Source organism: Schistocerca cancellata, chromosome 11 (genome assembly GCF_023864275.1).
Source record: "Schistocerca cancellata isolate TAMUIC-IGC-003103 chromosome 11, iqSchCanc2.1, whole genome shotgun sequence".
In the NCBI taxonomy this organism is placed as follows: Eukaryota; Metazoa; Arthropoda; class Insecta; order Orthoptera; family Acrididae; genus Schistocerca; species Schistocerca cancellata.
Genome location: NC_064636.1, coordinates 168842874 through 168858904, shown reverse-complemented (window position 1 = coordinate 168858904; position 16031 = coordinate 168842874). Strand labels below are relative to the sequence as shown.

Sequence of the window (16031 nt, the reverse complement as noted above, 5' to 3'; positions counted from 1 at the left end):
GTTCTAGATGTGATTCTTCAGACTTTTGGGCTTGATGGTTTATCCAAGCCTGGTGTCTTCTTTCCAATGCCTGGTCACATTCTTCATTCCACCATTCATGTTTCTTCATGGGATTTATTGGAGCCAACTCTTCTGGTATGGATTTTAATTTAGTAGTTAATTCTTCTAGCGTGTTATAGTTGATAGATCCTTCACCACATTTCTTAGTGTATTCCTCATTTTTTGTTAAGATGGTTCAGTCAAATTTTCTTCTATTTTTTCTGAGATCTTTTCTTTACCATTGATGTTAATTTTATTTTTATCTTCACAACATAATTTTCTGACCATGAGTCTTCACCCCTTAAAAGTTTGATGTTGTAGACTTCACGATGGTGAAATTTATCCATGTATACGTGGTCCAGTTGCCATTCGCCCTTTCGGAAATCAGGTCGTTTCCAGGTTTTTAATTTGTGAGGTTTCCTTTTAAAACATGTTGATTTTGAAACCAGGTTATGGTTTATACAAGTTTCAAATAATCTTTAACCATTTTTGTTGATCCATTTATGTGCTGCCCATTTTCCAATGATATCTCTCTATCTTCTTTCTTTCCCCAGTTGAGCATTGAATTTCCCAAGCAGAATTTTTATGTTTGATGGAGGAATGTTGACTAAGACTTGATCCAGGAGATCCAAAAATTTCTATGTTTCTTCTTTTCCCTTCAGGGTATTATTTTTTTGATTGGTGAGAGCATGTGTATTGATAATTGTGTAAGTCTTATTTGCAGATTTCAGAGTTAGAGTTGCAGTTGTGGGGGGCTGAGATTTGAATTCTGTGATAGTCGATAATTTTGAGATCTATAAGAAATCCATTGCCAAATTGTGGACAGTTTTTCATGACTGTTTTTCTGGGGATTCCTTTATAAAGTTGGTATTCCTGTGATTCCATAAGGTCTTGATCACTATTTCTGATTCTTGAAGAGCCATGATTACAATTTTGTGCTTCTTCATAATATCAGTGACAAGCTTGGCACAAGGAGTTAACATTGTGTGTCGAGAAGAATAAGATTTGTTTAGGTTTAATCCTTTGATGTTTTTCGATTTGTACTGACTGTTGAGTTTCTAGATGCTCCAACCCATCATTATCTTCTGAATGAGAGCCCACTGAATCCGAATGCTGTCTTTCCTGCAGTATGGTTGCAGTCACTAGAATTATTCTTCAAAACACTGTTCAATGTCTACTGTCCAAGATATAACCTTGGTGTGAGGATAGATCCTCGAATTACAATTCTGAATGTTATTCAGAAAGTTGATGATGAAGGATGAAAGATGAAACATGATCTTGTGAAGACAGAAAAAGTGGAAAGGGTCCTACACTTCGAGAATTGAAGAGATTGGGCAAAGAAAGACAAGGACCATTAAAGGGTGTGAAAATGAAAGACACCCTAGACCTCTATATGTAATACTGCCGGGGTCAGAAAAGAACAAGAGTTGGCAAGGAGAGACCAGATAAGATACATGAAAGTGAAGAGCTTGACAAGTAAGTGGAAGCAATGACAGATCCAGCTGGAGACCCATGATCGCCACATGCAAAATGCATGCCCCTGAGCAATTCCATAGTAATAATCCATGTACAGATCTGTAATGCAAATCATTTGTGTAGTGTCATGTCGCTAATCAGCAGAATAAATTTCATTGTGATCGCATCCCCCAGTCTTGGTGTTTCTGTTTTTCCAAACAGTAGTGTATTACATCTAATCACCTACTCTGCAAGCCACCACACAGTGCATGTCAGAGGTTACTTTCTATGATATTAAATGTATGTGTGGCTTAGGTTGATATACTACACACTTGTATTACTTTTCATGTAGAATAACATGTTATCTAACAATATATTGGGCAAATGCCAATATCCCCTCTTCTCTGCCCTTATCTTCCACATTCTGCAAGCAGAACAGCTATAGTTGTCACCCTGGTGTGCAGTACTTTGCCCTCAGCCATTAGGCAGCTGCAGTTGGGCAGAAGTAATGACAAACAACTGGTGGGCACAAAAGTTTAAAAGCTGTTCTTTCAGAAGGTCTTAACTGCTTAACAGAATTACAACCAAAGTGTTCATGAGGGATGGATTCTCAGGCTGATACCTTGCAAGTTCAGTTTTCCCTCATTAAAATAAGGGTTCAACATGACGATAATTCCTCCTCAGATTCAAACCTCAGTGTAAACTGGCAGTAGTCTTGTTTGTTCCGACATTCAGTTCACTGCTTTCACTACAATACATTAAACCACACTGTGGTTGTAAATAAGAGTTGTACAAAACTGTCCACCTCCATCATTAGCAATATTTAGCTACATCAACATCTATACACAATAAACCACTGTAAGATGTGTGACTGAGAGATGTTCTGTGAAGAAGCCTCTCAGTGAGTGCTGATACAATATTCCCTTTGTGCTCTTTCCATGAGATGTATTTGGGAAGGCTTCTTAGGATGTATGCTTTTGGATTTTCAGCATTAAACCTCTGTGGCGCACAGTGCCCCTCTTGAAACACCTGCAACTGGAGTTTGTTGAGCATCACAATGTCTTGCACTCGCCAAAAGATCCCAACACAAAATGCACTGTTCTTTGGATCTTCTCTGCCTTCCCACTGTTCCGTTTTAATACTCAGATGAAATAGAAATGGGTCTCTCTGTCTCCTTGCATGAAATATAGTACATCTCATTATGCATAGGGTTAACAGCCAGTCCTTCAACAGTCCTCTCCAGGTCATCCTACATTTTGCTGCAGTTCCCTGACATTGTAGCTTTTCCATATACAACGGCATTATCAATAAGATGCATTAAGGAGCTTCTAATGTTAACCAACATGTTGTTAATATAGCCCTTTAATCATTCACTGTGGTGTACATGTACATTATTGGCCATTAAAATTGCTACACCACGAAGATGATGTGTTACAGACATGAAATTTAACTGACAGGAAGAAGATACTGTGATATGCAAATTATTATTTTTTCAGAGCATTCACACAAGGTTGGCACCGATGGCGACACCTACAACATGCTGATATGAGGAAAGTTTCCAACCGATTTCTCATACACAAACAGCAGTTGACAAGCGTTGCCAGGTAAAACGTTGTTGTGATGCCTCATGTAAGGAGGAGAAATGCGTACCATCACGTTTCCGACTTTGATAAAGGTCGAATTGTAGCCTATCGTGATTGCGGTTTATCGTATTGCGACATTGCTGCTCGCGTTGGTCGAGATCCAATGTCTGTTACCGGAATATGGAATCGGTGGGTTCAGGAGTGTAATATGGAACGCCGTGCTGGATCTCAATGGCCTCGTATCACCAGCAGTCGAGATGACAGGCATCTTATCTGCATGGCTGTAACAGATCATGCAGCCCTGTCTTGATCCCTGAGTCAACAGATGGGGACGTTTGCAAGACAACAACCACGTGCACGAACAGTTAGACGACGTTTACAGCAGCACGGACTATCAGCTCGGAGTCCATGGCTGCGGTTACCCGTGATGCTGCATCACAGACAGGAGCGCCTGCAATTGTGTACTCAACCACAAACCTGGGTGCACAAATGGCAAAACGTCACTTTTTCAGATGAATCCAGGTTCTGTTTAAAGCATCATGATGGTCGCATCCGTGTTTGGCGACATCGCGGTGAACGCACATTGGAAGCATGTATTCATCATCACCATACTGGCATATCAACCGGCGTGATGGTACAGGGTGCCATTGGTTACATGTCTCGGTCACCTCTTGTTCGCATTGACGGCACTTTGAACAGTGGACATTACATTTTAGATGTGTTAAGACCCGTGGGTCTACAGTTCATTCGATCCCTGCGAAATCCTACATTTCATCAGGATAATGCACGACCGCATGTTGCAGGTCCTGTATGGCCTTTCTGGATACAGAAAATGTTCGACTGCTGCCCTGGCCAGCACGTTCTCCAGATCTCTCACCAAACGAAAACGTCTGGTCAATGGTGGCCAAGCAACTGGCTCGTCACAATACACTAGTCACTACTCTTGATGAACTGTGGTATCGTGTTGAAGCTGCATGGGCAGCTGTACCAAGCTCTGTTTGACTCAATGCCCAGGCATATCAAGGCCGTTATTATGGCCAGAGGTGGTTGTTCTGGGTACTGATTTATCAGGATCTGTGCACCCAAATTGCGTGAAAATGTAATCACATGTCAGTTCTAGTATAATATATTTGTCCAATGAATACCCGTTTATCATCTGCATTTCTTCTTGGTGCAGCAATTTTAATGGCCAGTAGTGTAACATTGACTTCCATCAGGAATGTCATCATGACTGATATATGCTAGCAAGTCCTGCATCAAGTTCCAAATCAGTTCTGATGTGTGATAAGGTCATCTTTTGTTCACTAAAAGACAGTAAAGAATGTATTGAACACCTTTAACTCAAGGAATGCAGCACCAAGCTAGGCAACTTTTTACATGACTCAGGACTCCTGGATGAATAGTGAGGTACATTCTTTAAAAAGTCGTAACACAAGGACATGAAACATTTTCCATAATTCTTCAAGCAATTGGTGGCAGCAGTATTCAGCTATAATTATTTGTATCTATCAAGTGACACTAATTGAAAATAAGATTGACTGGTGCCTTCTTCCAGTCAATTGGAAACTTTCATGGCCTAAGAGGTGTTTGATAAGCTGATGTTAGAGGAGGAAAATGTTACATGTAATATGTACAGTATTGTGCAGGCATCTCATATGGCCCAGGTGCCTTTCTTCTGTTAACTGGTTACACAGCAGAAAATCAACAGAAATGTATCTCAAAATCTGTCATTGTGTTGTTGATGCCAGTAGTGAAAGGTAGAACTCCATTACATTATTCCATGATGAAACAGATTTGAAAGAGAAAATTGAGTAGTTTGGCCTAGTGTGTGTTATCTTCAGTTTGTGTTCTGGTGCTTTCAGTGCACCTACCAACTTGGTGAGCTGACCCCTTAGTGAGAAAATTCACTCAAGATGTGTAATGTTAATGTTCGAAAATTGGTCCAATGATGCATTGAGTTTCAGACTAGTGAACAAAGCTGGCATCAGAATGTAGCTTTAAAGTCCGATGTGTAGGTCAGGGCTGGTTGGCTGCCCGGAGGCTTAATTTCAGCTACTGTCAAGATACCCAGACGTACCAATAACTGTTCACTAGCCAAGACCATGTGAGAAATACAAACCTATTGCCAAAGACTATAAGGCACAGCACCACTGCTGGTGATAACAGCACCAGCTGTCTACAGTATGCTCTGTCAGTCAAGTATCAGTTAAAAGTATGAAGTTCAACATATATTGCAACAGTTAATGTGTAAATAAACAAGTTAAAGAAACTTAATTTTAATGCAGTGGATTCAAAATAATAAAGACATGTAAACACAGTGACAGAGTTATGCTGAATGCTGTATATTGTCAATGTAAAACACGCAAATAAAAATTATGGTCTAACTTAAAATCATTAAGTTATATTGGGTTATGTAACAAGGTTAAATACTAAATGCAGTTAAATTGTGTGAATAATTAAGATTATTTGGCACATTTCCCCGTTACATCAGCTACTGTAAAATCAGAACCAAAATCCAAGTCCCAACTCTGTACTCATATTGCAATTCATCAGTGACGCTGTGTCACTGTCTGTGAAAGTTCAGCTCAGAACAGAAGTATCAGTTGCACAAAGTAAAAGTGAGTCAATCAGAAAAACATACAACAGTTGAAAGTAGTCTGAAAATGCTGAAATCGTCACATGGTGCTCAAAATTTTACCATCCATACAATTTTGAGAGTTGAAATGGCATGACTGGTTGGCTGCCCGGAGGCTTAATTTCAGCTACTGTCAAGATACCCAGACGTACCAATAACTGTTCACTAGCCAAGACCATGTGAGAAATACAAACCTATTGCCAAAGACTATGAGGCACAGCACCACTGCCTGTTAAAACCTCAAGAAACAATACCATGCTAATCATTTCCAAAACATCTTAAAATACACATGAAAGTACACTATGTTTTGTTGAAACTAAATAACTCGAAATAAGTGCCTCCCCATGCTGGTCACTTTAGAACCTTTTCAAACATTCTGAGATAAATATTACACTAAATATCAGTGAAAACATTTTAAACTGTCATAATATATAACTCTTAAAATAAGCAACTACAAGGAAATGGCCTACAGCACACATACAGGATAACACCCAGACTCTGGACTTAGAAAATTTCTGATCGATCTCATCAGGCAAGAGCTGCTCAGCCTACATAGAGATTCGGGGGCTCAAGGATGCAACAGTTTTCTCTATATAAGTAACGATTTTGGTAAGAAGGCATCAGTCTTTGTGCAGCAGTTAGAGCAACAGTATTGGACCACTTACACAGATGATGCCACATTGTTATAGGAGGCAAAGGTGTACCCGCCTTACAGTGAATAGAGCAATAGACAATATTTCTATTAATACTGAAAACTATGTAGGTGCTCAAGTCGTCCTGCATGGTCCATCAGTTTTCTGTGGTGGAGTTCTCAAATTTACCCTAAGCAACAATGACGCTGAGCAGCACAGGAATGGCTGGGTTACTGTCGCTTTAATACGTGGACACAAAGTCGATAAATTAGCACATCTAGAAAATTTTAACAGGCATGACATCATAGCTTATTGGTCATTGCAGATCAGTGAGGTGTACAATAGAGATATGGGTAAATCGTATTACCTGTCTTAGATTCCGTTGGTTATCAGGACCAGGAATCATCATAAAGTAAATGAATGTATCATTGTGGGTTAAAAGTGTTGACAACCGTAAAAAAAAAATTAAACTCGTGGGTGATCTTGTGCATTATTATAGAAATAAAGTCTTCCCTCTCCTTTGTCATAATTTCCTGCTTGTTTACATGGTGTTTTAGGTCATTATGTAGCACGTATCAAGTTTGAATTACAGCCAGTTTAACTAGACACATCTTGATCTCACTGTGTAATACTTAATTTGTCCATAAAGTATCTGGAAACAAATTCGCGTAGGAAAAAGGTAGGGGTGTAGTGTAACATTGCTGTCTTTTTGGTATTGGAATTCTAGAGTACATTGCTTCTGGTCAAATTGAGTAGCTTTAATCAAATAGTACATACTCTGGATCCAGTTGGATTCCAAACAGATTGTGTGTGTTTACAGTGTGTTTTAGCTGGAAGTATTGTTTATGCTTGTGGTAGTTTCGGCTAACCAGTAGTATAATTTAGTGTTATTGTAACCATAGTTATAAAATTCATTGAATTAAAAGCTATGCAGTGGTATATTTAACATATCTTGAGATCCAAAATTTGGTATAGTACTGTTGGATTCGATTTTAATATTTCACTATGTAAAATATGTGAATAATATCTTGTAGTTTGAAAGTGACACATAAGCAGTTGGCTATGCATCTCATTTTTTGAAAGATCACTCAGCAAAATTATAATTTTTGGTTCTTTGAATGGTTCTTTTATTGCTGTTATTCACTTGGTTTGGCTTTATTCACCTTTTGTTTGTCAGTGAGATGACGAGCATGTTTAAATTGTGACAAAAATTAATTTCCTGTCATAATATTGACCTTAAAAAAGTCCTAAAATTCCTTGAATATACTAGTGCAACAGTTGTATGAATATGGATTTACATGTTGCCTCAAAATTGCTGTTGGCCTTTTCTCACTATCAAGTTTTCCCAGGGGATAGCAGGTTGTGGGAGTTTCTCTTGGCTTAGGAGGAACAGAGTTCACCGTAGTGAAATATTAAATGCAGTTACATTTGTGTTTTGATGTTAAATGGAAAATGTTCAGTATCATCTGATGTGTATGACTTGTACTGTTTGAAAGTTTGAATGTATGATGAATTTTCAGTTACCTTAATTATTTGTCCAAATTAATTTCCAGCCCTGGTTACAAAGACTTTATACCATATTGAATGGACTACAGAATACACAGTCTTCTTTGAAAAATTGCCTCCAAAATACGGTTTTACTTTATTCTCAAAATTAATATAAAAAGTCCGGTGTTTGATCTAAAATTCCCACCAGTCTCAAAGTTGTCAAACATTCAATACCAGAGGAAACCTGTCACTATCTGGCAATACTGGATTCAACTGGCAGCAGCACTGCACTGATACGACGAACATGAGTTTTGGAGATTCATAAACTTGCTAACACAGTTTCCCTCCCTCCAGCCTTCCCATACAAATGCAGAACAGTGTCTAGCCTATGATGCATCATTGCATTTTATGGTGCCAGTGGACATGAATTAAAAGTGTTTTGTGTTATTGGTAACAGTCCAATATTTTTGTTAGTACTTAGTTTCATGATGGAAAATTATAAAAGGTATTCGTATGGTACAGGCTACTAACTGAAAGTAACAGTATATGCAGAAGAACATGGAAACAGAACAACTGAGCAGCATTTCAGCCTTCCACCAACAGAAATAACCATTCACTACTGGCAGGCTAGTTAAGAAGAGCTGGAAAAAATGGTAAAAACGAAATGTGCAAATAGAGGGCCGAGTGCAAAGTGGCCAAAACTAGATGATGACATATTGAAATGGATTCAAGGGCACCATCAAAATGTCATTGGAATTAATACAAAAATGATTCAAATGCATGCTTGTAAGCTAGCACTACAGTGGTCTTTGATAGACTTTAAGGGTTGGTGTTGGTTGGGGCTACAGGTTTATGAACCACCATTGTCTTAGCATGGGAGCCAACACCAAAATATCTCAGAAAAAGACACAAAAGTATGATGAGAAAATATTTTCTTTCCATCATTTCATTATTCAACATTGGAAGGAAACCTGTGTGGAACTAAGCCAAATAGTGAATGTGGATGAAATTCCTGTGAGACTTGATGTGCCAAGTAACAGAACTGTTGCCATGATAAGTGCTCAAAGTGTAACTTTAAAAACAAGTAGAGATGAAAAAATGCACTGCACTGCTGTCTTTTCATGTTGTGCTGACGGTACTAAACTTAACCCAGTGATCAATTTCAAGCACAAAACAATGCCAAAACCTTCCGAAATACTGGCAGGTTTTCTTGTTCACGTACATTAAAAGGATGGTATGAAATTATGGATTAACAGACTGTGGGAGAGAAGGAAAGGTGCGTTATTGAAGAAGAATTTTCTTACAAAATTGTTAAGGCTTTCGTGGCCACTTGTTGACAAACTGCCTATTGGCTTCTGTCTCGGGTTCTTCGGCCAACGTTCATCTAATGATTTTTCTGATGTTTCGCCAGCACGAGTTGCTGGCATTGTCAAAGCTTCACCCTCCATTGCCGGTGGTGAACTGGAGGCGAGCTCGCAGCCACAGGCTATATGTACCTGGCGCGCCTACGTCCGAGGGCTTCTCCACGGTCATTTCCGGTGCGGCTCTCCTCTTGCTACCTGCGACGGTCGTTCGCTGCAGTACGGGAAGCCAGGATCCGTTTACCTTAAGGCTTTCCTCTTTCTTGTTGAAACTGTTTGCGTGTTTTTGGATTTCTACAGCTTCTCTGAACAAGTGCATGTGATAGTGCTTCTCTACAGACAGAACTTCCGTGTTGGCAAATTTTATTACATGGTCGGTCTCATTCAGTGCGTGCTCTGCCACGGCCGATTTCTCCACCTGCCACAACCTGCAATGTCGCTTATGCTCTTTGATCCTGGTGTTAATAGATCATCCAGTCATTCCGACATAAACTTTCCTGCATGTGCAAGGTATACGGTATATTCCCGACATTGCAAGTGGGTCTCTTTTCTCCTTCGCCGATCTAAGACACTCTTTGATCGGCGAAGGAGAAAAGAGACCCACTTGCAATGTCGGGAATATACCGTATACCTTGCACATGCGGAAAAGTTTATGTCGGAATGACTGGACGATCCATTAACACCAGGATCAAAGAGCATAAGCGACATTGCAGGTTGGGGCAGGTGGAGAAATCGGCCGTGGCAGAGCATGCACTGAATGAGACCGACCATGTAATAAAATTCGCCGACATGGAAGTTCTGTCTGTAGAGAAGCACTATCACACGCACTTGTTCAGAGAAGCTGTAGAAATCCAAAAACACGCGAACAGTTTCAACAAGAAAGAGGAAAGCCTTAAGGTAAATGGATCCTGGCTTCCCGTACTGCAGCGAACGACCGTCGCAGGTAGCAAGAGGAGAGCCGCACCGGAAATGACCGTGGAGAAGCCCTCGGACGTTGGCGCGCCAGGTACATATAGCCTGCGGCCGCGAGCTCGCCTCCAATTCACCACTGGCAATGGAGGGTGAAGCTTTGACAATGTCAGCCACTCGTGCTGGCGAAACGTCAGAAAAATCATTAGATGAACATCGGCCGAAGAACCCGAGACAGAAGCCAATAGGCAGTTTGTCAAGAATTTTCTTCCTGTGCTAGATTAGTTCAGTAGCCATTTGAGAAATTCTGCGTTAAAAGAGATATTGAGGCAGGGAAATACAGAGGTTGCTGTTGTTTTGCGAGGGCTTACTTCACAAAAGGCAACTTCTTGAGGTCTCAATAAATAAACCATTTTTAAAGTGTATATGAGAGAGGAATGGAAAAATGGATGGTGGATGAAACCCAACTTGAATTCACCCCAAAGGGAACTTTAAAATGACCTACAATCAAACAAGTGTTTCAGTGGGTAAAGCAGTCACTCTAGAGTGAGAGAACACATTATTATTACTACTTTCAAGGAGTGTGGCATAAGTAATACTCTCGATGGCAGTGAAGACCATCCTATATATGAAGAGGACAATGAAGTGGAAGAAAAAGTAGAAAAGGAAAGAGTGGAAGAGGAAGAAAAGGAAAGAGTGGAGGAGGAAGAAGAAGAAATCAAATAATTTTTAAAAAATTGAAAAAAATTGATGTGTCCTGTCACCCATAAAAATGGTTGTTCTTATCTTTGAATGAGTTTTGATTTGATCTGTTGAGCTCACACCACACACTGTACTTCAGGGTTCTTGCTGCTGTCCAGAGGGCATCAGATTGCCTATAGTGGTCTGTATAGCAAAACAGTAGTTGTACTCTGCAACTTTTCATTATCTGCTCCTTTCATCTCACCATGGGTCTAAATACAGTCCTATTATGTTAACACTGAAAAGTATTTTAGAGAAATCATTCTTTACAGTTACATAAAGATCAGTGTATAACAGAAAACATTGCCATAACTGAAAAGTTTAGTATAAGTCTACATATAGTTTAAACAATGCTACCATACATCGAAACAGAAATAAATTGCTCTGGCTCAAAAGTAATTTGTATGTCGAAGTAGTTAAGAACAAAACTATTTTGGAATCCGAAGAATAAATCAGTAGTTCGTTGCGTACGCATGGGTTTTGAACACAGCTGCACATCTATTTGGCATCGAATCCTCAAGCTTCTCTAATAGGTGTAGGGCGGGGGGGGGGGGGGGGGGGGAGATTTTGACCACTTGTTTGATTAGCTTCTATCATGAACAGCTCAATTCAGTGCATACCAGAGGTGTTCAATTGGATTTAGATAAGGGTCTGGCTTGGGCACTCCAAAAGTTTTATTGTCTTGATTTGAAAAGGATTTTTTTTAAATGAATTGAGGTGTGTTTTGAATCATTGTCCTGCTGAAATATCCAATTATGTGATACATTCTTCTTCCATGTGGAGCCATATTCTTTTGTAAAATGTTACTGTACAGGAAATAAACCAATTTGCCTTCTGTTTGTAGTAGAGGACCTACTTCACCCTTAAAAAACCATCCACACACTATAATGGTTCCACCACCATGCTTAATGATCTATACCTGATACTTTTTGAACCCTTTAGCTTTTTTATTATGTATATACTGCACACCATGAGAAAAAATACATTAAATTTACTTTTGTCACTCCACAAAAACTTAGACCAAATTCTAGAATTCCAATTTTGGTCTTCCTTTGGAAACTCTGTACTGTCCTTATTTTTCAAATTTATTAGTGGGTTTATGTGATGACCATCTGTCATTTAAATCGCATGCTACTGAGTGAACTTTTACAGTAGACACAAGTAGGCTCAGTCCATGACACTACTTCAGATCATTGCTAATTTGTTTAGATGTTTCTCGTGAAACAGTAGCTGATTGCTTACAAATCATTCAATTCTTCCTCCTTGCTCTTTTTCAAGAAAGACCTGAGCTTGGCTTATTGGCTACTGTTACTTCCTGTTTTTTTTCCCCATTGACATTTGTTAGTTGTTGTGATGTGCCATACCGGGGACTGGGTGTTTGTGTTGGCATCGTCATTTCGTCGTCATTCATGAAAGTGGCTACATTGGACTGTGTAAAATTTGGGACTATTTACGGCCACTGATGACTGTGCAGTTGAGCATTCCACAAACCAAACATCATCATGATATGGCATGGTCTCTAGCAGTGGTAGACTGCCTCCCAATTTTCAAAACATGCAAAACAGCTTGTCTCACATTAAGCAAGTGTTCTGTTTTGCTGTACTTCTAGTTGCCTCTACAAGTAAACAAACACTTGAGTGAGTGAATGCCCAAGTAATAATGGTTAATGAAAATAGTACTATCAAGGAAAGATACTAATACTTTTTAGCTAAAGGAATATGTACTTACTTGTTATTGTGTGACCTTGCTCATTCACTAGAGACGTAACCACAGCAGCGTGAAGCTCCTGATGGGGTGACAGTTGCAGGCATTGCTCTATTCTGACTGTATGAAAGCAGTCCTGACAGCATAACACAACTACTACAAAATACTTCTGAGTATTACTTTAGCCTAACAGAACACTGAAAATACTTTTTCCTGCATACTTTCTTCCTTTAAAATAGGAGGCACTTGGAGCTGTTTCCTCTAATTTGTTTGCAGTTCGTATACAATCACTAAGATTTACTGAGAAGGTATTACAAATGTGGAACTAAAATTTTTTTGTCCTCTTTCATTACAGGTAGCTAATGTTCTACATTTCTTTGTGCAAGTCCTTCATCTGCTCTTTTTTTTTCTTTCCGCTCATCTCATGTCCAGTTCTTACTTTTTTTTTTCTTTTTTTTTCCGGAACTAATTTGTCTTGTAGGTCTTATCATCTGTCAATTCTGTTTCTCTATTTAGTTTGGTCTCAAATTTCTTGCTTCATTATACCAGTTTCTTCTAGGTCTTTGTGCACTTTCCTAACCCAGGGGGATCCTTCAAGCTTTTGTAATGCGTACAATTTTTCTTGTCAGTATGCTAGAACTCATTAGTATTAGTTTCTTAATTTTGTTTGCAGTTTTTTTTTCTGTGTGTTTGTGTGTTATATATTCCTGTATTGTTTCTAAATTCAAATGTTCATGCTGCTGTTCTATTTCATAATATCTTACTTTTTAATGAATTTTTTGCTATCTTTTATTGATCCTAAAATTACTGTTTCTGATTCAGGTGCTCATTCTGGCCAAATGACTGCCTTAGAAGTTGGAGGTTTTGACATTTTGGAAAATGAATTTTTATTGTAAATATATTAATTCAAAAGCAAAGTCTGTCTTTCATAGTATTTCTCTCACGGCTTCTTTTTCCCCCACTATTTGGTTTTGACTTCTCATAGGCTATTAAATTAGTCTTCTCCTGATACTCCCATACCCTTCATCTTTGATTTGGATGTTGCAATTTTGCTCTTTGTCAGTACTGCTTCTTATCAGAGGAGATTTGTAGTCATGCTTTTACTACAGTTTTTCTTTCTCTCTATTTTTGCTTTTTTTACACTGCCAGTATTGCTAAATCATCTACAAAAGTTAGTCAATTTTGACATTATCCAATTTTCATCCAAGAAGTATTCCACTTTCGATATTAGATTGTTGCAGCTGTTCCTTCTGTTCAATGATTGCTTTCTTAAGTCAGTATTGAAACAATAATGGATGTAGTCCATTGACATGGCTTATCTCAGAGGTTGAAGTTCTTTTAAGACGATTCCTGTTGTATTCTGTATTCCAGATTCTGTAAGAATTTTGAATAAAACTGGCCCAAATTTGTGGTCCTAGCCTTCCAAAATTTACAAATGTTTTCCAATCATATTTGCTGTTTTACTCCTTTCACAACAATGTGTCCTTCACAGAACCTGCCTGTCCTAAGCCATGCCTCATATCTATTGTATTGTAGAATTTCTGCTGTTATTTTATTTTCTCCTTGTCCTTTTCATGGAATTTCTTTGAATCTTCTGGGAATATGGTAGCACTTCATGTAATAATTTGTATCAAACTCATGTCAGACTGCACTTTTTAATTACCAATCTGCATGCACCAGGTGTGACATTCAATAACTTTGACTTACTTCATAGTGAGCTGTGACTTGAGAATGTCAGAATAGTCAAAATTCCAATTGTGAATAAATACATGTAATAGCAGTTTCGGTAGAAAATGTTTTAGTCTCAATTCTTTACCAGTTTGAGGATTGAAATGTAATAAAATTTTTATGTTTTTCTCTGGTACTTCATCAGAGCCTTCTCAATATTGTTCTCAATACTGTCTTACTTTGCTGGCATTATTCTTGTTATCCTGATTTATTGGTGCATGTGCATTAATTATTATGTACCTGTCATTTGCATATTGAATTATTACAGGGGAAGACTTAGTCTGAAGGTAACAAAAAATTTGATAATGATTTTAATATAGATTTACCATTTAGGAATGGAGAGCCTGGTTGGGCACATTATTGTGTACTTATTATCTGCTTTCTCTGTGAAGAATCTACAGTTATCCAAAAGTGGTATTTCTTCATCTGTGACTCTGGTATTTTGTAACCCCAATATTTTAGTCTTTAGTGAATTTACAATGTCTGGCAGCACTTAGTATTTGCCAACATTGATAAGTGTTTGTATATTTGATGTTCCAAGCGTGTACTTAATTTTGCATTCAAATTTTATGGTTGGACTTAGAGGACACTCCTCACCCTTGCAAATTGTTTTTGGGCTGCCGAGAACAGAAATGCCCAAATGCATCACTAGTGATAATGGGTTCACCTCTCAGTGAATAACAATTTTCATAATAAAATAAGGAAAGGAAATTTTAGCAAAGCTTAAGTGCATGGCAGATGTAAGGTGTTTTTGGCCACTTTCCTTTTTGAAGCCTCTAGTCGGAAGTATGGCTATAATTGAACCACTGGCTTGTGTAGTTATGTATAGTACCAAAACAAAAGTGTGGATATGAAGTGTGAATTCTTACTAACATTCTGTTCCAATAACTGCAACATTTTGTGTGTCATATCTTCTTTAATGCTATTTTCAAACTTCACAAACAGCATCTTCTGGACCAATCAGATGTTGATTAGTGTTAATAGAATTTTATTTATTCACTGCCTCATCAGTTGTAAATCATGGGCCATTTCTTGAATATTTCAGGTGACAACCTCAAAAAGATACACATCTGATAGTGCAAGGTAAGTTTTCATAATTCACTGCAGCACTTTTTGGGTAGTATAAATTTTTATGTACTAAATGTTAAGGTACTTCAGGTATAAAATACACTTCTGTAATTATTCAGTATTACCAATAAGCAACAACATTACAAGGCAGTATGGTCAGTAATGCTGTTCTCTGCAACAGCCATTATGTGACAGTTCCTAAATAAATAGAGCGAACTTTTAATATCCACACAGGAAAATTAAAGTTCAGGTGGAATGTCAGCAGCTTTATTGTGCTTAATGCAGAATGTCACCTAAAAATCAGTAAAATTGGAGAGATTCATCTTGATGGACACAAGCTAATCACAAGTTAGAAGAAAGGATGAGTGGCCATCTATCCACAAATTGGAGCTAATTCCCAGCCATTTAGATTAATGAATATAGTGTTCAACAGATCTTTCAATGCTGTGCTGCAGTCATGCTCAGTTTGTAGTATTGACAGTTTACAGGCCACCATCTAGAAGTATTTTAAATAGCTGTAGAGAATTACGTACTTATCATAGGAGAAAAGTATGTTTTCACAGAATAAATAAAAAAAATCACCCCATACCCACCCCAGGTGGCTCATCACTTTTTAATGAGCTCATGCTTGACTACCACGGGGTCCCCGTCTTTGCGTTATATCTTCCCTTTCTCTGCTACATGTCTA

General features: G+C 38.4%; 1 protein-coding gene across 5 annotated transcripts in view; it reads left to right on the top strand.

The window, feature by feature from the left end:
* LOC126108969 (zinc finger protein 708-like) overlaps window positions 1-16031 on the top strand; it is a 183096-nt gene that overhangs the window by 74323 nt on the left and 92742 nt on the right. For all 5 annotated transcript variants that reach the window (XM_049914367.1, XM_049914368.1, XM_049914365.1 and 2 more), the window contains exon 5: window positions 15321-15358. In XM_049914367.1, coding sequence (XP_049770324.1) covers window positions 15321-15358 — 38 coding nt within the window. The remainder of the gene's footprint in view (window positions 1-15320; window positions 15359-16031) is intronic.